The sequence below is a fragment of the Elgaria multicarinata genome, chromosome 5, assembly GCF_023053635.1.
Source record: "Elgaria multicarinata webbii isolate HBS135686 ecotype San Diego chromosome 5, rElgMul1.1.pri, whole genome shotgun sequence".
NCBI lineage: Eukaryota > Metazoa > Chordata > Lepidosauria > Squamata > Anguidae > Elgaria > Elgaria multicarinata.
Window position 1 is genome coordinate 6,351,216 of NC_086175.1, and position 19,028 is coordinate 6,370,243.

General features: G+C 43.9%; 2 protein-coding genes across 3 annotated transcripts in view; one reads left to right on the forward strand and one right to left on the reverse strand.

Annotated features, from left to right (window-relative positions):
• TPT1 (tumor protein, translationally-controlled 1) overlaps positions 1 to 19,028 on the forward strand; it is a 225,755-nt gene that overhangs the window by 14,574 nt on the left and 192,153 nt on the right. The window lies entirely within an intron of this gene.
• Positions 396 to 19,028, reverse strand: part of GTF2F2 (general transcription factor IIF subunit 2) — a 112,373-nt gene continuing 93,740 nt past the window's right edge. For both annotated transcript variants that reach the window (XM_063125959.1, XM_063125958.1), the window contains one exon: positions 396 to 1,153. In XM_063125959.1, coding sequence (XP_062982029.1) covers positions 1,034 to 1,153 — 120 coding nt within the window. In that variant the 3' untranslated portion in view covers positions 396 to 1,033. The remainder of the gene's footprint in view (positions 1,154 to 19,028) is intronic.

Genomic DNA, 19,028 nt, shown 5'->3' on the forward strand with positions numbered 1-19,028 from the left:
GGCCATCAAGCAGCACAGACTCGGGTCACACATATTCTCGTGACAGTCCATCAAACAGTATGCTCAGTCCTGTGATGCTAAGACAAAGTTATGACACAATAAACCCCGGGGTCTACCCTGCCAAATCGTCATGGACTAACATCTCCCTGAGCCTTATTATAGAACTCCCGTCCTCACAAGAGCGCATCATGGTCTTGATAGTATTGTGGAATTGCTCTTTCTACAGCTAGAAGAATATTAAATGCAGGATGACCTGCAGACATGGTTTTCACAATTAATGCTGCAGTGTTGTTGCTGATATTGTTTTTAAAAAGAAAGCTATTTGTATTCTGTAATATTTTCAAACTTAACTTTTCAACTCCTGTAAGTCAGACACTAAAGCACAAACATTTGCATTTGTACAAATTAAAAAGCTGCTTTTATTAATACAGAAACAAAACATCTACCTTTTTATACAAAAAAAGTCGTTATATTGTTCCTTATTGTACTTAAATGTTTTCTTCAGTGATTTAAGTTGTAATAATTTCCTTTCATCATCATCATGAGTCTGTGTACCAAAAGAAATCTCTCCACTCCTTTCCCTGCTCTAAGGAACATTTCAGAGGCTCTTCAAAATATGTCCCACTTTGGGTTATTCTCAGTAAGACATGATCTTAAGAATTGTACAGCTTCCCATGACACGCTCGAGGGGTTCAGCTTCACTTCAAGATTCAGGGCCACTCAGGGTTTTAGTAATGGGATAAACTCAGCTTTGCAATAAATAAGACTTCTAGACCTTTTACTAGCATTGTTATATTTTACAAAACACAAAAAACCTACAATAAAAGACCAAACATTAAAGAAATCTAATACAAGTTTATTCTATAAATAACTTGCCTGCCCAAATCAAAACAAAAACTTACAGAATGTTCCTGGCAAAATCTTTTTAAAAATGAAGCTGCACTTATTACCAATTATTAATTCTTACACTGTGCAGCTGCCCTTCCTGTTCCCAAAGTTGTCAACTTGCATGCTTGCTTGGTTAACCGTTCTGCTAATCACTCTTATCTTCACCTTGGTAATGTCTGTATTCTGGCTTGAGTTCCCAAGTGTTTTTGTGTGTTCCCTTAACATTGTAGATACCTATGTCTCTTAAAATTTCTTTCAGGTAGCTCTGAAAAAGAAAAAGAAAATATTTAATTTGATACCAGTACAAAATATATATTCACTTCAGATGGCACTAAAATGATTGAATGAATACCAGGTTACTTGAATAGTCATGCTCACATTATCAAAAATTGTGAAAGAATGACAGTGTAAACCAGTGGTTCCCAAAGTGGGCGGTACTGCCCTCTTGGGGGCGGTGGGATTGCATAGGGGGGTGCTAAGAGGCAAGGGGGCGGCAGGGGGGTGCTAAGAGGCAGGGGGGCGCTAAGAGGCAAGGGGGTGCTAAGAGGCAAGGGGGCGGCAGGGGGGTGCTAAGAGGCAAGGGGGCAGCAGGGGGGCGCGTGAGGTGGTCTTTTCCGTAACAGGAGTTTTGGTTACAGAAGGAAATTTCTGATCGCTATCCTGCACTATGGAGAGTGGTTCAGAAGCTCCTGGCTGCATTTCCAACATCATATTTGGTGGGATGTGGTTTTAGTGTGGTCTGCCTACTTCTCTCCAAGCAAAGAAATCGACTCCAGATTACTAAACGTGGTGATTTAAGACTAATGTTAAGTGACTTTAAACCAGACATCGGGAAACTGGTATCACTTCATCAAGCCCATCCATCGCATTAAGAATTTTCAGAATAGTGAGGTACTCTACCCTAGTTACTAAATGTGATATCTAATATTCTTGCTAAATGACTATCAGACTTTGAAAAGATGATATCACTGGTCAAGTTCATCAATTATGTTTAATTGAATAAACTAAAAAAAATGTAACTGGAATTTGAATAAATATTCAATTAATTGTTACTTTTTTGAATTTTATTGTTATTATCTTCCTTAGTGGGTCGTTGAAAACCGCTATTCTAAATAATGATTTTTATAGTGTAGAGTAGGGGGCACTGGGCACAAGTTTGTGGAACCAAGGGGGCGGTTACCTGAAAAAGTTTGGGAACCACTGGTGTAAACCAAAAGCCATGCAGGTCATCTCCCCCCACAGAGGCCACCAGGAGGAGCTACAGCACCACACATTTCATTCTTCCCCATAGAAATGAGAAAACTGGTTGTGCTACCCCAGGTAGTCCCATTCCCACCACACCATCGCCTCAATCACACAATGTCTAGGCATGCCAATGCCCACACAATGCATCACATAGGTTGCCTGTTGTTGACTTGCTCCCCATCTCCTTCTTCCTGCAGGCAGCTGCCCAACAGGTATGGCTCCAAGATACCATCCTCACTTTAAAAAAATATTATTTATTGTATTTCTATCCAATTTTTGAGCCAATTATTGTCTCCCAAGGCAACTCACATCAATAAAAAAGGAGACCGGCGCTCCTTTCAAGCTAAAAAGACAGGCTCCTGCACCCTTGCAACTCCTATGACAGTTATGCTACAGTAACCCACATTAAATTCCAGCCTCACAAAGGCAGTCTGCACCTCCTGCTGATCATTGCCAGAAAACCTGCTGTTGGGTGAGTGGGTAGGAGCCTGACAACCATTTATGCGTTTTTGATTCCCTAGAGAGACCACATCCATATTAACATTGCTCCATGAACGGTGGTGGCTGGTGGCCACTGGAGCTAGTGGGGCAGGTCACCAGAGGCGGAGTAGTCTTATGAATCACCAGCAGCCAACAACACATTTCACAGAAAGGAGAAACTGAGGCACATGAACAACTCCCACTGGACAGAGAAGCATGTGACTTTAAGATCATGAGTGCCAAACAGTGGGAAAGAATCTACACAGCCACACAAAATAATGATGTCCTGGATTTTAGGAAATAGCCAATTTTGCTTTATTGGACTTGCCAGGAGGTCTTTTAAGTAATTTGAACTTATCAAGTCTAAAAGATGCACATTTAAGCCTTGTTATTTTATGTATGAGTTCCTAAATTAGAACATACAAAAAAGGCTTCCTAAATGTTGAAACTATAGCTTGAAAACACCAGGCAAAAGTCAAACCTGTAACAAGTGATACCCAACATAGATAGCAGGGGAACCTTTGATCCATTGTGAAAATGAAAAGTGGAAGCTTTTGAATCTTAATCTTCCCAAGAAAAACTTTATCAAACACTAAAAAGGAAAAGGATAATGTCATGTGTTATAAAAATACCTTTATTTTAAAACTATATAGATTGATGCTCCTAACTATATTTGTAGAAAGATGGGTTGTGGTTGTTTTACTTTGCATCCACCAATTCTACACAAAAAAAGAAAAAGAAAACCTATTCTCCCTGAAACATTCTAGCATAAAAGCAAAGGAAGTAGTTGCATTACACAGCTAGAAATCCTAGTCAACGCTGCAACGGAACCTAAGGCAGCCAACTTATAAAGAGAGAGAACTGTATTCCAAATAAAATGGATTTAAATTTGAAGAACCTACATTCCAATCAAAAGGGTTTCAGGGCAGCAAATATGTTCAAATGTTCTTGCACTTGTTAATCAGGCAACAATTACTAAATGCTCTGACCTCCACAAACTATGGCTTTATACATGGAATTGCTAGGGACCTACACAGCCCAAATATTAAAGGTCTGTGCTTTTAAATCATATTTTTCAAAAGATGCCATGAAGCAAAAACAAACTATTCTGATTGGAACTTACAGAAGTAATATGGTAGACTGATGTCGCTTGGAATTTTGAAAAAATAGGGGAAATACTTTTGTACCTATTGAAAAAAATGGGCAAACATTGGAGCCATAACAGCCCCAGGGACAGCTATTTGAAGTTATCCATTGGACAGCATGCAAGAAGCATTTCAATGGCAGTCCTGACATGCCAGCCCAAGCTGATAAAATAGCCAGCTTCTGTCAAGGTTCTCACCAGGTCAGGCAAGCATCAAAACACATTATTATTTTCTTAACTGAGAGTTCAATGAAAAACAAAACCGGAGTAATTTAACTAAACATAAATTTAAAATTCTGAATAACAAATATTGTAAGGGGTGGGGGTAGAGGTTCCACGGGTAGCAGCATGACTAAGATTGGTTTAACAAGCTCACTCCCATGTGGGCCACATAAATTAGGGTGATATTTTGGTTGTAAACACACACACACACACGGGCAATCAAAGACTATGGTTAAAACTACAGAGCCTTACAGCTTGGCGAACTAAGCAAAACATCGAAATGTTTTCTCCTGATCAAACGAACAATTGACAATTTGCTACCTTTTAATAGTGCCTAGATCTGCTCTGAGAAGTGACAGCCGCACTGCCTTGCAATAGGGCTAGCCCTGGACAGAGGAGGCAGCAGCACACAGCCACCGACACGTGGGCTCTGGCAAGGGCAAGGAGGGATGGGTGATGATGATGATGATGGAAACCTTGTGAAATTCCCATAGCTTCATGCAGGCTGAAGAAGGAACAGTGAGTGATTGACACAGCAACGTGAGACTTGGCTCAGTGAGAAAGGGGTGGGGGAAAAGGACTGTTTGAGGCTCTGAAACAAGAGTCCCGTCATCTTTAAGCTTCACACCCCATGGACTTTGTGTCCAACTCATGGTAATGTTCAATGAACGTTTTAAGCACGGCAGAAGCAGTTTGAACACACATTCCAACTAAACGGGTTTGAGGGCAGCAAACATGTGTCCAGACCATCTGCACCACACCTTAAAATGCTAGGTCTGTTTTCTGGCTGCCTGCTATCATTAACATTTAAAGCCCTAAACGGCTTGGGGCCAGGTTATCTGAAGGAACGCCTCCTCCCGTATGTACCTGCCCGGACCCTAAGGTCATCCTCAGGGGTCCTTCTCCGCGAGCCCCTGCCAAAGGAAGTGAGGCAGGTGGCTACCAGGAGGAGGGCCTTCTCTGCTGTGGCACCCCGGCTGTGGAATGAGCTCCCTAAGAAGGTTCGCTTGGCACCTACATTATATGCTTTTAGACACCAGGTGAAGACCTTTTTATTCTCCCAGCATTTTAACAATCTATAAATAAATTTTAACTTGGTGTTTTAAATTTGTAATTTTGCATTGCTGCTCTTTTTATCTGGTTGAGCTTTTATATTGTATTTTATATTAGGGTTTTATACTGTTGTTTTATACTTTGAATGTTTTTAATTTTTGTGAACCGCCCAGAGAGCTCCAGCTATTGGGCAGTTTAGAAATTTAATAAATAAATAAATTGATATAGCTTCAATGCCACCAGATGGCAGCAGTTCATCATATGAACCTACTATGCCACACGTAAAATTTTCAATAGGCAAAGGTCCGCTAGTATGGGATGCTCTAGAATGTGGAAACTGCAGGTCTGCAGGTGCAGTCTCAGTGGGTCCTATCCAAGTCTGAATATTTAACTGTGGTCTCTTCTACTAGTAAAAACCCTAACCCCATGGGAGAGTTGGAACACACCGAGGCTTCAGCACTACAAATCTATGCTTTTCAGGACAGAAGCCTTTTAGCACAAATATGAGAGGATGCTACTAGGAAGTCTTAGCACATCTGAAATTCATCTACTTGATCCATCTCACTACATTTGCTTTTAAAAAGGTAGGAGCAGGGTCAGTAAGTCCATCTGTAAGTACTTACTTTTTAAAAAGTATTTTATTGCAGAAGCTAATAAAAATAAATGAGATTCTTTTTCCATTGTGTGCACTTTCAAGGGGAAGATGGTGCAGTGTTACATCTGTTTGTCCTCCAGCTCTAGTTCTCAATTCACCAGGATTCTTTTATCACATAATTGCTGATATTTTAAGTACCTTTAGGAAGGAATTTTGCCAAAAGCTTCCTGCAAGTTCAAGTATATAATGGGTCCTTTCGCATTTATCAAGGCATTGCTTTTCCACAATCTGCTGGAAGTGAAATTAAAATGGGGGTCCCACACAGCACTTAATATAGCATATTTATTCAGCCTTCCCTATGGCCACGATCCTTCTATAGAATCATAGAATAGTAGAGTTGGAAGGGGCCTATAAGGCCATCGAGTCCATGTTTACTCACATGACAATTCTGTTCAGCAAAGGTCTCCTGTAGCTATAATCAAAATCCTCCTCCTCTGGAAGGAATAGCATCCTTTGCCACTAATTTAGACCTGTTTAGCACAGCTAGGCATTACTGATAAATAATCTGCCCCTTAATGAGTACCCATTTCCCATCTGGCATGTGCGCACTTTAAATTACTGGATTCTTCTCGTGTTTCTCCCCCTCCCCCCCCCCCGCGCCTTTTATTTCATTATAAAAGAAAAGAAAACACAATGAGAAGAAATCATTAATTAAAGCCACTCCTTCAGATGGGGGAAAGGGTCTGATTAAAAATGAGGCATTTCAATGGCCTGGCCTTGCTGGACAGGAAGGAATTAAAGTCAAAAGAAGGCATACTTCTAATTCTAAACCAAAAGGTTCAGTAGCCCTGAAGAGCCTCCACAGAACTTTGCTATTCCATACTAAGACAGGCTGGTGCTGCGATGGCACTTTAAGTGAAATATATATATCACCACGAATCAGGTCTAAAAAGAAATAGGAGGACCCATGTAAAGAAAACACTGAATTGTGATGTAATGACCTCATCTGAATTCTTTAAAGGTGAGTAAATGAAGGATGGCCATCCCAGACTAAACACCGAGGGGGTGGATCCAGAATCTGCCTTCTGTGGACAGAAGGGCTCTGCTCCTTTGCCCGGTTTTCAGGGTTCCCCATGCACTACAGTTCCCCCCATTCAGTAGGGTCTCCACACCCTCTGCAGAGCATTTTCAGGGGCTGGGAAGAAGCGGGCCAAGAAATCTTCAACGTGGGATTGAGCCTCACGGGACATCCTATCTCAGAGTAACCACACCCACCATCGCCTTAGCATCACCGTTGACTTGGTGCCGGGAGGTATTGAATAAATGAATGAGTTTATTTTCAGATACAGACCAGTATAACAAAACAACAACAATAAAAACGTATCAATAAAATATATAAAATCATTGTATTAAACACAACAGTCCCAGACTCAGTGCTGGAACGTATTAATTTGTTGCCATAAAAGGTCTTGAATTGGAAGACTCTAAGCCTTTCTTAAATCATGTAGGTGCTTACAAAGAGCTCCCAACTTCTCCCAGAGAAATAACTGGTACTGGGATATGGCTGCTTTACAGCTTGAGACTCGCAGATGAGGGCCACAGGGGAATAAGTTCTACGCCCCATCAGATGTAACTTATAGCCCTCCCTGTCCACAGGAGACGAATGAACCCTCTGCGACCTGCCCTGTGATCACGCAACATTGGTAAGAGTTGGGTTGAGAAAATGCTACAACTGACGCGGGTCAGTGGGGAAGCAAAGTTTGCTTTCCGGGACCTCCAGAAATTGTGCAATTCCCCCAGCCATGCTAATGGCGTGCTGGGGGAATTGTACACTTTCTGGAGGCCCCAAAAAGTGTGCTTTGCCAAGGGCTTGGGGGGCTCTCACAGCCCCCTGAGTACTCGCCAAGCCCGGCTCTCTTGAAGCAAGGCTGGGCAAGCAGGACTCAGCGAACTTGCAGGGCGAGCAGCCTGCAAATTCTTTATTCTCTAGCCAGGACTGTTTAGTGAAGGCCTGGCAATGTGCAGAAGTACCAACTATATGGCCCACTTCTAAGCGAAACAAGCAGACGGAATGTCACTCCATCAGGAGGAGTTTACTACTGCACTGGACACATTTGCAGAATAGCACCTTCAAGGCCTTATGTCCTGAGGTGATTGAGCGATCATGAAAATTGCAAAAATAATAATAACCAAAGTAAAGCAAACTGCAACGAAGAGAAAAAATGACAGTAGAATAGAAAAGATGGAATTAAAACCTCAGCAATTTGTGAAAAGCGTTATAGAACGACGACAGAAATTCCCAGCGAGGCTACCATAATAGTGGTTGAAGAAGAACTGAGGGAACAGGTGTGAACCTGGTAGGGATATGTGCACTGGGTGGGTGGGGGAGGGGTCCCACCCAAAATTCCTCAGCTGTAGAAGTTTCCCGAAATAGGGCTCCATGCACCACTCTGTCATACAGAGACTGGAAAAAAACTCAAAAACCCTGCTTTTGCCAGCCCAGTTGCATGTGATTAAATCTGTAGCCAACCCCTGGTGTGGAAGCATCCAATGTCTACCACATCACCTTTCACACCCTCAGTGAATTCTAACAACTTGGAAAGGCAGCCGAGACAAAAGCCATGCTAATGCTTTCTCGGCAAGGCTGGTTTATTTTATTTATTTATTGCATTTATATACTGCCTTTTTTTCTTTCAAGGAACCCAAGGCGACATAGATAATCCCTCTTCCTCTCCATTTTTATCCTCACAACAACCACCTGTGAGGTAGGTTGGGCTGAGGGTCTGTGACTGGCCCAAAGTCAACCAGTCAGCTTTCATGGCCGAGTGGGGACTAGAACCCGGATCTCCCAAGTCCCTGCCCAACACTCTAACCATCACAGTACACCACACTGGTTGTCAGATTCATGACAATTTTAGCCTTAACAGTACTTTCGCCAATTTACCTGGGCCAGAAATGAGGCTGACAGATCTGTATGTATCCTGAATCTCCCTTATATGCACTCTGCAAGTAGTAGTAGTAGTAATTTATTCATGCTTAGGCCATAGGCCATTCGCATACAGAATAGATACACTATGGAGAAACAATAATATAAAAATACTACATATAATCACAAACAGATCATACATAATAAAAGAATAAAATTCAGTACAATTAAAAGCATCATTTGAATATAAAATTTGTAGTTAAATAAGAGCATCTCCAGCACAGTCAACTGCAGTCTCAGTGATAAATCTTGCCCGAATTTTCAGGTATATGCACTCTACAAGCAGCTATGCTTCCTCCCTGCTGACTCCCAGAAATAAATAAATAAATAAATAAATAAATAAATAAATTGGTGAGGGGTTCTTCCGCCTGGCTGTTACATCTTTGATGTTGTATCTGCAGGGTTATGGCTTGGAAAAAGTAATGGGAGGTTTTGTGTACTCACAATTCCCAGTATACATTGTGATGGCTCCAGCAAGCCAGAGGACTGCAAATCTTCCTGTTATTCAGGCCCTGAATAGTTGTTTCTCTCCAGTGCCAGGGATGATCAGCAGAAGCTGAGAAAAATTGCTTGAGTTGGGGCGAGGCAGGCAAAGTGGAACGATCACCCACAACTTCTGAAGGCATTACGGATCAGACATGGGCACTGCCTCTGGCACTCCTGGGGCTGGAGCTTCACCATATCCGCCGTAACTTTAATTAAGCTTTATCAAACTTTAATCAATTATCACACTGATTAAACAATAAAAACTTTTAACTTTAGCAATTAGCCCTTCTCACTAAACTTGAGCCTATCTAAAAAACAGGAACTGTTGGAAAATATGCCAGAAACCAAGACAATAAGTATTCCCCAAACAGCTAAAATTGGCTCCAGAAAAAAAAAACTGTCAAAAAAATCAGTGCCTTATGCACAAGAAGACTCCAACAATCCAATACACAGCACATCCCATTGAAATCAGTAGGGCTAAAGCGTCCCTAACGCGAAGTGTTTATCCTTATGTACACTATCAGAATACTATACTTGATAGTCACTATGTTGGTTGACTCTCTTCAATATAAGCCTTACAGCTGAACTATCAAGAACAAACACTGCTAACATAAAATTGCCCAGGACCATTAACAAAGCCTAAATGAAATTAAGCTACTCTCTGTCAAGCTGCCAACTTTTCAAGCTAATTACTACTGACATCTAGTAATCAACAGAAGTCAAGCACAAAGAATCCAAATCGGTTAAGTACTTTGTAAAGGAAGAAAAAGAATGCAAGTTAAAAATACCAAACTGACACAGAAGAAGAGAACACTTACAGCAGCTGAGTTGGGAAAAGCAAGTATTTCGACATTTATTTTGATAAATACAGTACTGCAAAAGCTTGGGAAACTGGTCAACCAAAAGCTTGCAATACAAAGGTCAATTTCACCATATTTAACAAGCATATTACAGGTTGAGAAAACCTTCGTTCAGAAAAAAAGGCAACATCACTGGCCTAAGGTTGAATGCGGCCACAAGCAATCTTGATGAGAACAGAAAAGGCACACGTTCCCTTCTCTAATGCAGCCAGCCAGCCACCAATTGTGCTCCAATTTCCATGGCCGGTTTATGGCATTCTCATGGCAATGATTAAGTCATTAATTCAAAGGGGAAATATCCTCATGAAACTATAAGATCTTTGTCTTGGAGCATAAAAGGGAAGGGAAAGGTCAAGGTAGATGAATGAGCCAGACTAGGTGACGCATGAACAACAGGCATGGCTACCCCCATCACATAGATAAAGCAGGGGATTGGGTGGCCGCATCTTTGCCACAAAGGGGCCCACGGATAAAGGGAGCTGAACCTTTCCTTCGCCCCGACATTACACTCGGTCACACCATACATTTTCTCCCAGCCCACTTAAGACACCCAAAGTGAATCTCTGACTCACTTTACCGTGAATTAAAGTGTCTAAAGTGACTTTCACTCTTTTGCTTTTAAAAGCAAGGGTGGTAAATTGCTTAAATTTGTCCCTTGCTTGGTTTTTGAGGGAAAGTCTCCAAATCTGTGATAATGACAACAAGATTACACTTACAGCATAAAAGCCTCTGCCGCAAATGCATTTTATAAAAAGGCAGCTCATTTGGTTATGAGAACGATATTACACATCCTCACTCTTAATGTGACATAATGATAAGAACACACTTTGGGGAGCTGCAGAGTTCATAAACATTCAAGCTCAGAATATTTCTTTTTAAAAGTTACAAAGATGACAAATCCAACTGAGAATTCTAAGTGGCCCAAGATAACAGCAGCATTCATATCACACTGTGTGGTGTTCAAGGTATTTCACATATATTGACTAGGTTCAGACGACACAATAGTCAACAGAGCCAACCTTGATCCATTTGAATAGCCTTGAGTTCACAGTTTCTTGATCATGCCAGGCTGGGGCTTATGGGAGATGTAGTCTAAAACATCTGGTGGTCACTAGGCTGTCTAGAGCGTGATGGTGTCAGGGATGGATCCTGGGAACTTTTTATATATTAATGACATTCACTTGCTATGAACATTATCCTATATGCTCTACTACAGAAGCCAGATGTGACATTGGAGGCCCATTAGGCAGAACCATTTGAATACCATCCACAGGAGACAATGGAGGAAACAATCCGCTTGATGAACAAGGGGTGGGGCGGGGGCTTCCCTTCAGGAGACGGTATGGGGGGCGGGGAACCTAGGAAAGGTTTACAGAAAAAAAGCACATTTTTAGATGAACTAAGTCAAGTCAAGCATTTCAAACTGCTCATGACATGGAATGCTTCTTCCTACAAACATATTCCCTGCACATAGACAACTAGCACGCCTAGCCTTCTTTCTAACACACTCATTTCCCTGAAGTCTGGAGTTGTACAGCCCAGACACAGGCATGACAGGTGAGAACTAGGTTACACCACAAAGCCATTTCCAGGACTGGAAAAAGTTTCAAGACCAGAGCAAAAGGAGAAAGCATGTTAATAAAGGAACTTGTGCGGAGCAGATGAAGCAAGGCTGGATGACAGAAGTATAGCCACAATTCTGCATACTTCATGTTCAAAACTCTACAGCAAGGAAACACAACATGAGTTACACACACTGCCATCTGTATGATCATTTTGCAAAAGTTTTAGTCTGTGGTATCTCATATATATGGTTCATTTTATTTTTTAAGTTACGTATATCATCTAAGAACTGTGTGTGTACTGTATATTTCTAGTATACTATTTTTGTGTGTCTCATTTTGATGAAATAAATAACAAATATGTATGGGGGAGGCGGGAAGAGTAATAGATAACACAAAGGTTGTGTGATAAGAAAGGGAAGTGGTGGGAGAGAGAATGGAGAGATGAACTGTTGCTTTCATATAGTGAGTCCTGAAACATCCAAGGTGGAAATAGCAGGGATAGATGGTTAGATTGATTGATAGATAGACAGACAGACAAGACTGGGCAGTAGATGGAAGTCCAGATCCTCCCAGAGTACAGGACACGGAATAACGGGCTCAAGTTAAAGGAAGCCAGATTCCAGCTGGACATCAGAAAAAAATGCAGGTTGCTTACCTGTAACTGTAGTTCTTCGAGTGGTCATCTATGCATTCACACATATGGGCTTTGCGCCTGCGCAGAGACTGAACCGGAACCTTCTATAGCTGAGTGGAACGTTTTTGGCGGGAACCCCTCCCCCACGCTACCGCGCACGTCCAGGGGGTTCCCGCCCTTACCTCAGTTTACAGGAGTCCGACATTGTGCCCCCATAAACATGAGTGTAAATTTAATAAAGTATATTCCACATATAACTGTGTCATTTCTAAGTTTCACACCACCAAGTGGGGATGGTGGGTGGGTTGTGTGAATGCATAGATGACCACTCGAAGAACTACAGTTACAGGTAAGCAACCTGCATTTCTTCTTCGTGGTCTCTATGCATCACACATATGGGCGAGTAGCAAGCTGACATACCTTTGGAGGTGGGTTGGTGCATCATCTGAAGATCTCCGAGAGCACTGTCCTCCCAAACGAGCAGTCTTGTCTCGCACGGGTGTCCAAACTGTAGTGTCTAACGAACGTGGATGGAGTGGACCACGTCGCAGCTCTACAGACTTCTGTCAAAGGAACACCTCTGCTGAAGGCAACAGATGTTGAGACGGCTCTAGTAGAATGAGCTGTCACCGGCTTTAAAAGTTCTAGCTTAGAGATAGAGTAGGCAAGTTCTATTGTCTCTACAATCCAGCGTGACAGTCGCTGGCATGAAACAGGGAGTCCCTTAGAGGGCTCTCCATAACAAACAAACAATTGATTTGTTTTTCTTAAATTCTCTGTCCTAGCCTTGTAAAAAGCAAGAGCTCTTCTTACATCAAGAGTATGCAATGAAGACTCAACAGGTGTTGTAGGATTCGGGAAGAAAGCTGGTAGAGTGATGTGTTGGGACAGATGAAAGGTTGACACTACCTTAGGCAAGAAGGCAGGGTCTGTGCATAACACAACCTTGTCCTTGTGAAAAATAGTGTAAGGAGCATCTATCCTAAGAGCTCTGAGCTCACTTGCACGTCTAGCCGATGTGATGGCCACTAAGAAGACAGTCTTGAATGTCAGAAGCCTAAGGTCTGTTGAGGCCATGGGCTCGAAGGGTTTACCTGTCAGTGATTGTAATACAACTGACAGGCTCCATGGTGGAACGATACACTTTACTGTCGGTATCGTATTCTTAAGTCCCTTTAGGAATTTTCTGGCTGTTGGATGTGTAAAGGGTGAAAACCCATCCATGCCACGATGATAAGCCGTAATAGCAGCTAAGTGGACTCTGATTGAGGTGAGTTTGAGTCCCTGCTGATAAAGTGTTAATAAGTATTGAAGAATCAATGATATAGGGCAAGATTCCGATGGTTGATTATTCTCTAAGGCAAACTTTTGGAATCTTTGCCATTTCGTCATGTAAGACTTTCTTGTTGACGGCTTTAGTGAGGCCAACAATATATGATCTACAGTTAAATTTTTTATACGAGAGGAAGAGTGGTTGTTATCCTCCACGCTGTCATCTTGAGGGTCGACAGATTTGCGTGTCGAACCCTGCCTTGGTGTCAAGATATCAGCGTCGGTATCGACGGGAGTCTGATGTAATCCCCGTTCGACAGTCGAAGGGCGTGGAAGAACCACGTCTGTCGAGGCCACCACAGTGTGATGAGGATACAATCTGACCTGTCCATCTGGATCTTGGCCAGTACCTTCGTTAACAGTGGAAAGGGTGGAAAGATGTAAAGAAGATTTCCTTTCCAAGTTCTGGTGAAAGCGTCTCCTAGAGAGTGCTTTCCTCTTCCTGCTCTGCTGCAGAACTTGGAACAAGCTGCGTTTTCTTCGGTAGCGAAGACATCGACAGCAGGGCGGCCCCAATACCGAAAGAGATCGTCCTTGACTTCGGTATCGAGCTCCCATTCGTGGTCGATGTGGAAGGACCTGCTGAGGGAGTCCGCGCTGATGTTCTCCTTCCCCGCTACATGGATTGCGGTCAGGTAAGTATTTCTCATTATGCACCAGTTCCAAATTCTGAGTGCAGAGCGATTCAGAGGGTGAGATCTTGTTCCACCCTGTCTGTTGATGTATGCCACTACAGTGGTGTTGTCCGTCGCGATCAGGACGTTTCGGCCTTCGATGATTTGTGCAAAAGTCTTTATTGCATTCTCCACCGCTAAAAGTTCTAGGTGGTTGATGTGTTGTTCCCTCTGGGAAGGCGGCCAGCGGCCTTGAGCCGTGAGGGAGTTGCAGTGTGCCCCCCCATCCGATCAACGATGCATCCGTTGTGATCGTTACCGAAGGGAATTCTTGTTGGAACGGAACCCCTTCTAGGAGCGTCGCCATCGAAAACCACCATTTCAGGGATGCTTTTACTTGCTTTGGGATCGAAAGGTAAGTTCGTCGAGCATCGTGTCGAAGGTCGAATGTTCTTAGAAACCAGACCTGTAAGATCCTCATCCTGAGTCTTGCGAACCTGATGACTGCCGTGGTTGCTGCCATCAAACCTAATAGTCTTTGGATCGTCCACGCTGAGACCTTTCGACGGCTTTCGGTAGCGATGGCTAGATCTTGAAGAGTGCTCGCTCTGGTCAAAGGCAGGTATGCCCTCCCTTCTCGAGATGATAGGGTCACCCCTATGAAGTCCAGCTTCTGATGTGGAGTCAAGATGGATTTCTCCTCGTTGACCCATAGACCTAACGAGTCCAACAGGTTGAGGGTGGTTGAAATGTCCTTCTGGAGCATGTTGCTGTTGTCCGCTACCAGAAGCCAATCGTCCAAATAAGGGTATATATAAACTCCTTTTTGTCTTAGGTGGGCGCACACCACCGCCATCACCTTCGTGAAGACTCTCGGCGCCGTTGCAAGTCCGAAGGGAAGAACGGTGAACTGGAAAGCACCAATTGAGAATCGAAGGTAAGTTTGATGCGACTTCCTGATGGAGATGTGGAAGTACGCATCCTTCAGATCCACCACAGCGAACCAAACTCCTCTGTGTAGGAGCTGCAGAATAGAAGTAACCGTTGTCATACGGAACTTCTTCGGGGTGATGTATTTGTTTAATTGCCTTAAGTCCATGATGGGTCGAAGACCTCCATCCTTCTTCGGGACCGTGAAGTAGCGTGAGAAAAACCTCTGGTTGAGTTCCTCTGTGGGTACGGGAGAGATGGCTCCCTTCGCGAGTAGAGTCTCTACCTCGAGAAGCAGAGGAGGGGACGGTGCTGTTACTTTCACCCCCAAAGAAGGAGGAAGGACATCGAGCTCGATGGCATACCCCGAGTTGATGATAGTGAGCACCCAGGAGTCCGATGTTATTGACTCCCATTGATGGTAATATGGTGCTAGGCGGTTCGCAAAGGGAGGTGGATCCGGGATAAAAAAGTCAAACCCGCTGCTTCTTGCTAAAGTCGGGTTGACGTTTGTCCTGTGGGAAGCGGTTTTGATAAGGTCTCTTCCTCTGGAGCTGATGTTGCTGCTGTCGAGGTTGAAATTGGTACTGAGGCCGCTGTTGCTGTTGCTGCTGCATAGGTGGCCTCGTCCATCTTCTTGGTTTATATTGCACTGAAGGAGCAGTAAACCCCATCTTTTTAGCAGTTGTCCGTGCTTTATAAATGGAATCCAGCGTCTCGTCGGTTTTAGCATTAAATAACCCTTCGCCATCGAAGGGCATATTTTCTATTCTAGACTTGGTCTCATAAGTCAGATTAGCCAACCTAAGCCAGGCATGCCTTCTCAAAGATATGGCCCCCATCATGCTTTTTGAGTGGCAATCAACTTGATGCCTAGCGGTGGAGAGCTGTTGCTTCTCTATGGCCGAAGCTCGAGCCAACTCTCTCTTATCCTCTGGGAGGTAGTCACACAACAATCCTACTTTCTCCCAGAGGAAGAGTTGATACCGAGCCATAGTTGCTTGGTACGTTGATGCTCGAATGCCTAAAGAGGCTGAGGAATAAATTCTTCTGCCTGTTGAGTCCAATTTTCTGCCCTCTTTGTCAACGGGGGCTGAATGGGCCTTTTGTGACTGGCCCTGAGCCGACTCGACAGCAATAGAGTTGGGCTTTGGATGTTGGGTCAAAAATCCTGCATCCCCCTCCTGTATGCGATACAAGGTTTCCAACCTTCTTGATGTCGGTTGGGTGACAGCTGGCGTCTTCCACGAAAGTTGTGCCGTTTGTTTTAAGGCAGGAGGAAGAGGTATGGCAATCGATGAATTAGTTTTGTTTTGGAAGACGTCATATATGGGATCATCCGGTGGTTCGACAGCTTGTTGAATATCTAGCCCTAATGCCTGAGCCATTCTTAGCATATGGTCAGAAAATCTAACCATATCGTCGGATGGTGACGAGGGGTCCTGTGTATGGAGGATGTCATCCGGTGACGGTACCAACGGCGTAGGTGATATTCTGGACTCAGAGTCTGAGGGGTAATTATCCTCAGGTGAGGAAAGAGTGACTACGTGTAACTGGTGTGCAGGATCCAGTTCCTCTTGTTGTGTCGGTACCGTAGTTGTGGCTGCAGCTGGTATCGAAGCAAGGCTTTGGGCTCGATGGGCGAGGTACAGGCGAAGGAGGCGGCAATTGACACACTCTCGATGCCGGCGGAGGCAGAGCAAAATACTCCTCAGGTGGATACTGGTAACCATAGTACCTATGTGGTCGGTAACGGTCCCACTCATAATAATTGTGTCTACTTTGGGGCTCAGAGTATTGAGAGACTCTGTCCCATTCCCGTGTCCGTTGCATTGGTGAGGGTTGTGGCACGGGAATGATTTCCCGAATTTCTGGGGGTATTGCCGGCTCCCTGAATGAGGCTGCAGACACTGAGTCCCGTATTTCGCCTTCCGATAGGCTAGGCGGGCGTGTCGGTACCGTGTCTATCGGTACCGACTGGGACGTCGGCGTCGAGCGAGGTCTCGGTATCGAAGCTGTCTTCGGTAGCAAAGGAGGACTAGAATGACTGCGTGGCAATTTAGACGGACGGGAAGATTCGAGAGAGGGCCTTTCCACGTCTTTGCTCCTTTTCTTCTTCTTCCTCTCCATTTCTGAAGAAGATTTGGACATTCTGGCCTTTTTAGAAATTTTCTTCGCCATAGAAGTCGCCAAAGACCAGCCAGGCGTTAGGGGTATCTGAGCCCTATCAGTTGCTCTGGCTTGCACGCACACTTCAGTGCTGCGGTCGGTAACGGACTTACTCGATGCCGTTTTATCCATGTTAGGTGTCTCTGTAGCTCTGAGAGCTTTCTCCCACGATATGGAGCGAAGTCGATCAGCTCTGTTCTTCCTAGTTTGTTTCGTGAACGACATACAATGATGGCAGGTCTCGACAATATGACCTTCGCCCAAACAAAGGACACACAAGGAGTGTCCGTCCGTAGGGGGGAGCTTGGCTCCACACTTCACACACTTACAAAATGGGGCCTTTACTGCCATGCAGGCCCCCGCGACCGAAGTCGCTGAAGAGAAAAAACTATTCTAAGAAGAAAGACTTTTTTTTTTATAGAAAGATGAAGAGAGAAGAATCTAAGAAAAAGATCGAAGAACGAAGGATTGAAGAAGTTAGAAGAAGAATTGTTTAGAAAAAAACGCTAGAGGTTCGGTTTTACAAGTCTGTGCACAATGGCGGACGACGAAAAACTGAGGTAAGGGTGGGAACCCCCTGGACATGCGCAGTAGCGTGGGGGAGGGGTTCCCGCCAAAAACGTTCCACTCAGCTATAGAAGGCTCCGGTTCGGTCTCTGCGCAGGCGCAAAGCCCATATGTGTGATGCATAGAGACCACGAAGAAGAACTTCCTGACTGTTAGAGCAGTACGACAATGGAATCAGTTACCTAGGGAGGTGATGGGCTCTCCCACACTAGAGGCCTTCAAGAGGCAGCTGGACAACCATCTGTCAGGGATGCTTTAGGGTGGATTCCTGCATTGAGCAGGGGGTTGGACTCGATGGCCTTGTAGGCCCCTTCCAACTCTGCTATTCTATGATTCTATATGGTAAGAGAGATCTGAGAAATTGGTATACAAGAACCCTGGGACCTGACCTGTTCCCAGTTCCCTAAGATCCTTCTCACAAATCCCCCTTCATTGCTCAGATGGTCAAACTCCACAGTTCCCGTCCTACTCAGACTCTCAGTGCACTGCAACACCTACAGCTCTTCTGCTGCAGACTGTCTATTATTGGCATTAATTGGTTTTGTAGCATATCCCTCGTCTGCATTCTTAGGAATCCAAAAACTGCACAAATTCATGCACACACAGAATCACAAAACATGAAAATATAATCTTTCAAAGACACAGAGAAAAGGGAAACAGTGTTTGATGAAAATAGAGTTGTTCTTAGAACGAGGATTCATTTCATCTTTGTCCTTTTACGTTAATGTAACATTCCCCTTCCTACTCTCTGTTTGAAACTCAGGCCATAGCTAGACCTAAGGTTTATCCCTGGATCATCCAGGGGTCAAACCTGTTCATGTAGGTGACACACAGGGGATCCAGTGCTCAGGCAGGGGCGAACCCTGGATGATCCCAGGATAAACCTTAGGTCTAGCTGTGGCCTCAGTCTTTTTCTCCCACACCAACCCCAGATTCTGTATTGACATTCTTATGTTTCTCCCCTTTCTGTAAAGATGAACTAATAAAATGAATACATAACGTGAAACCAGAAGACTGGCTGGCCAGTTTTTGGGGTAGGCACTGCAGAAGTTAGAAGTTAAACAGAGTGAGGGAAAACAGAGGTTACACGGGCTTGTTAAAATGACCAGACTTTAGAGATGCAATAAATATTTACAATTTACATTTTCCAAAGTAAAAATCACATGCTCACAGCTGCAAGATAAATATCCCAAATATAGTAACAGATTTGAAACCAGTTACTGCATACGCACCAAAAGAGGTAAAAAAAAAGAGCCTG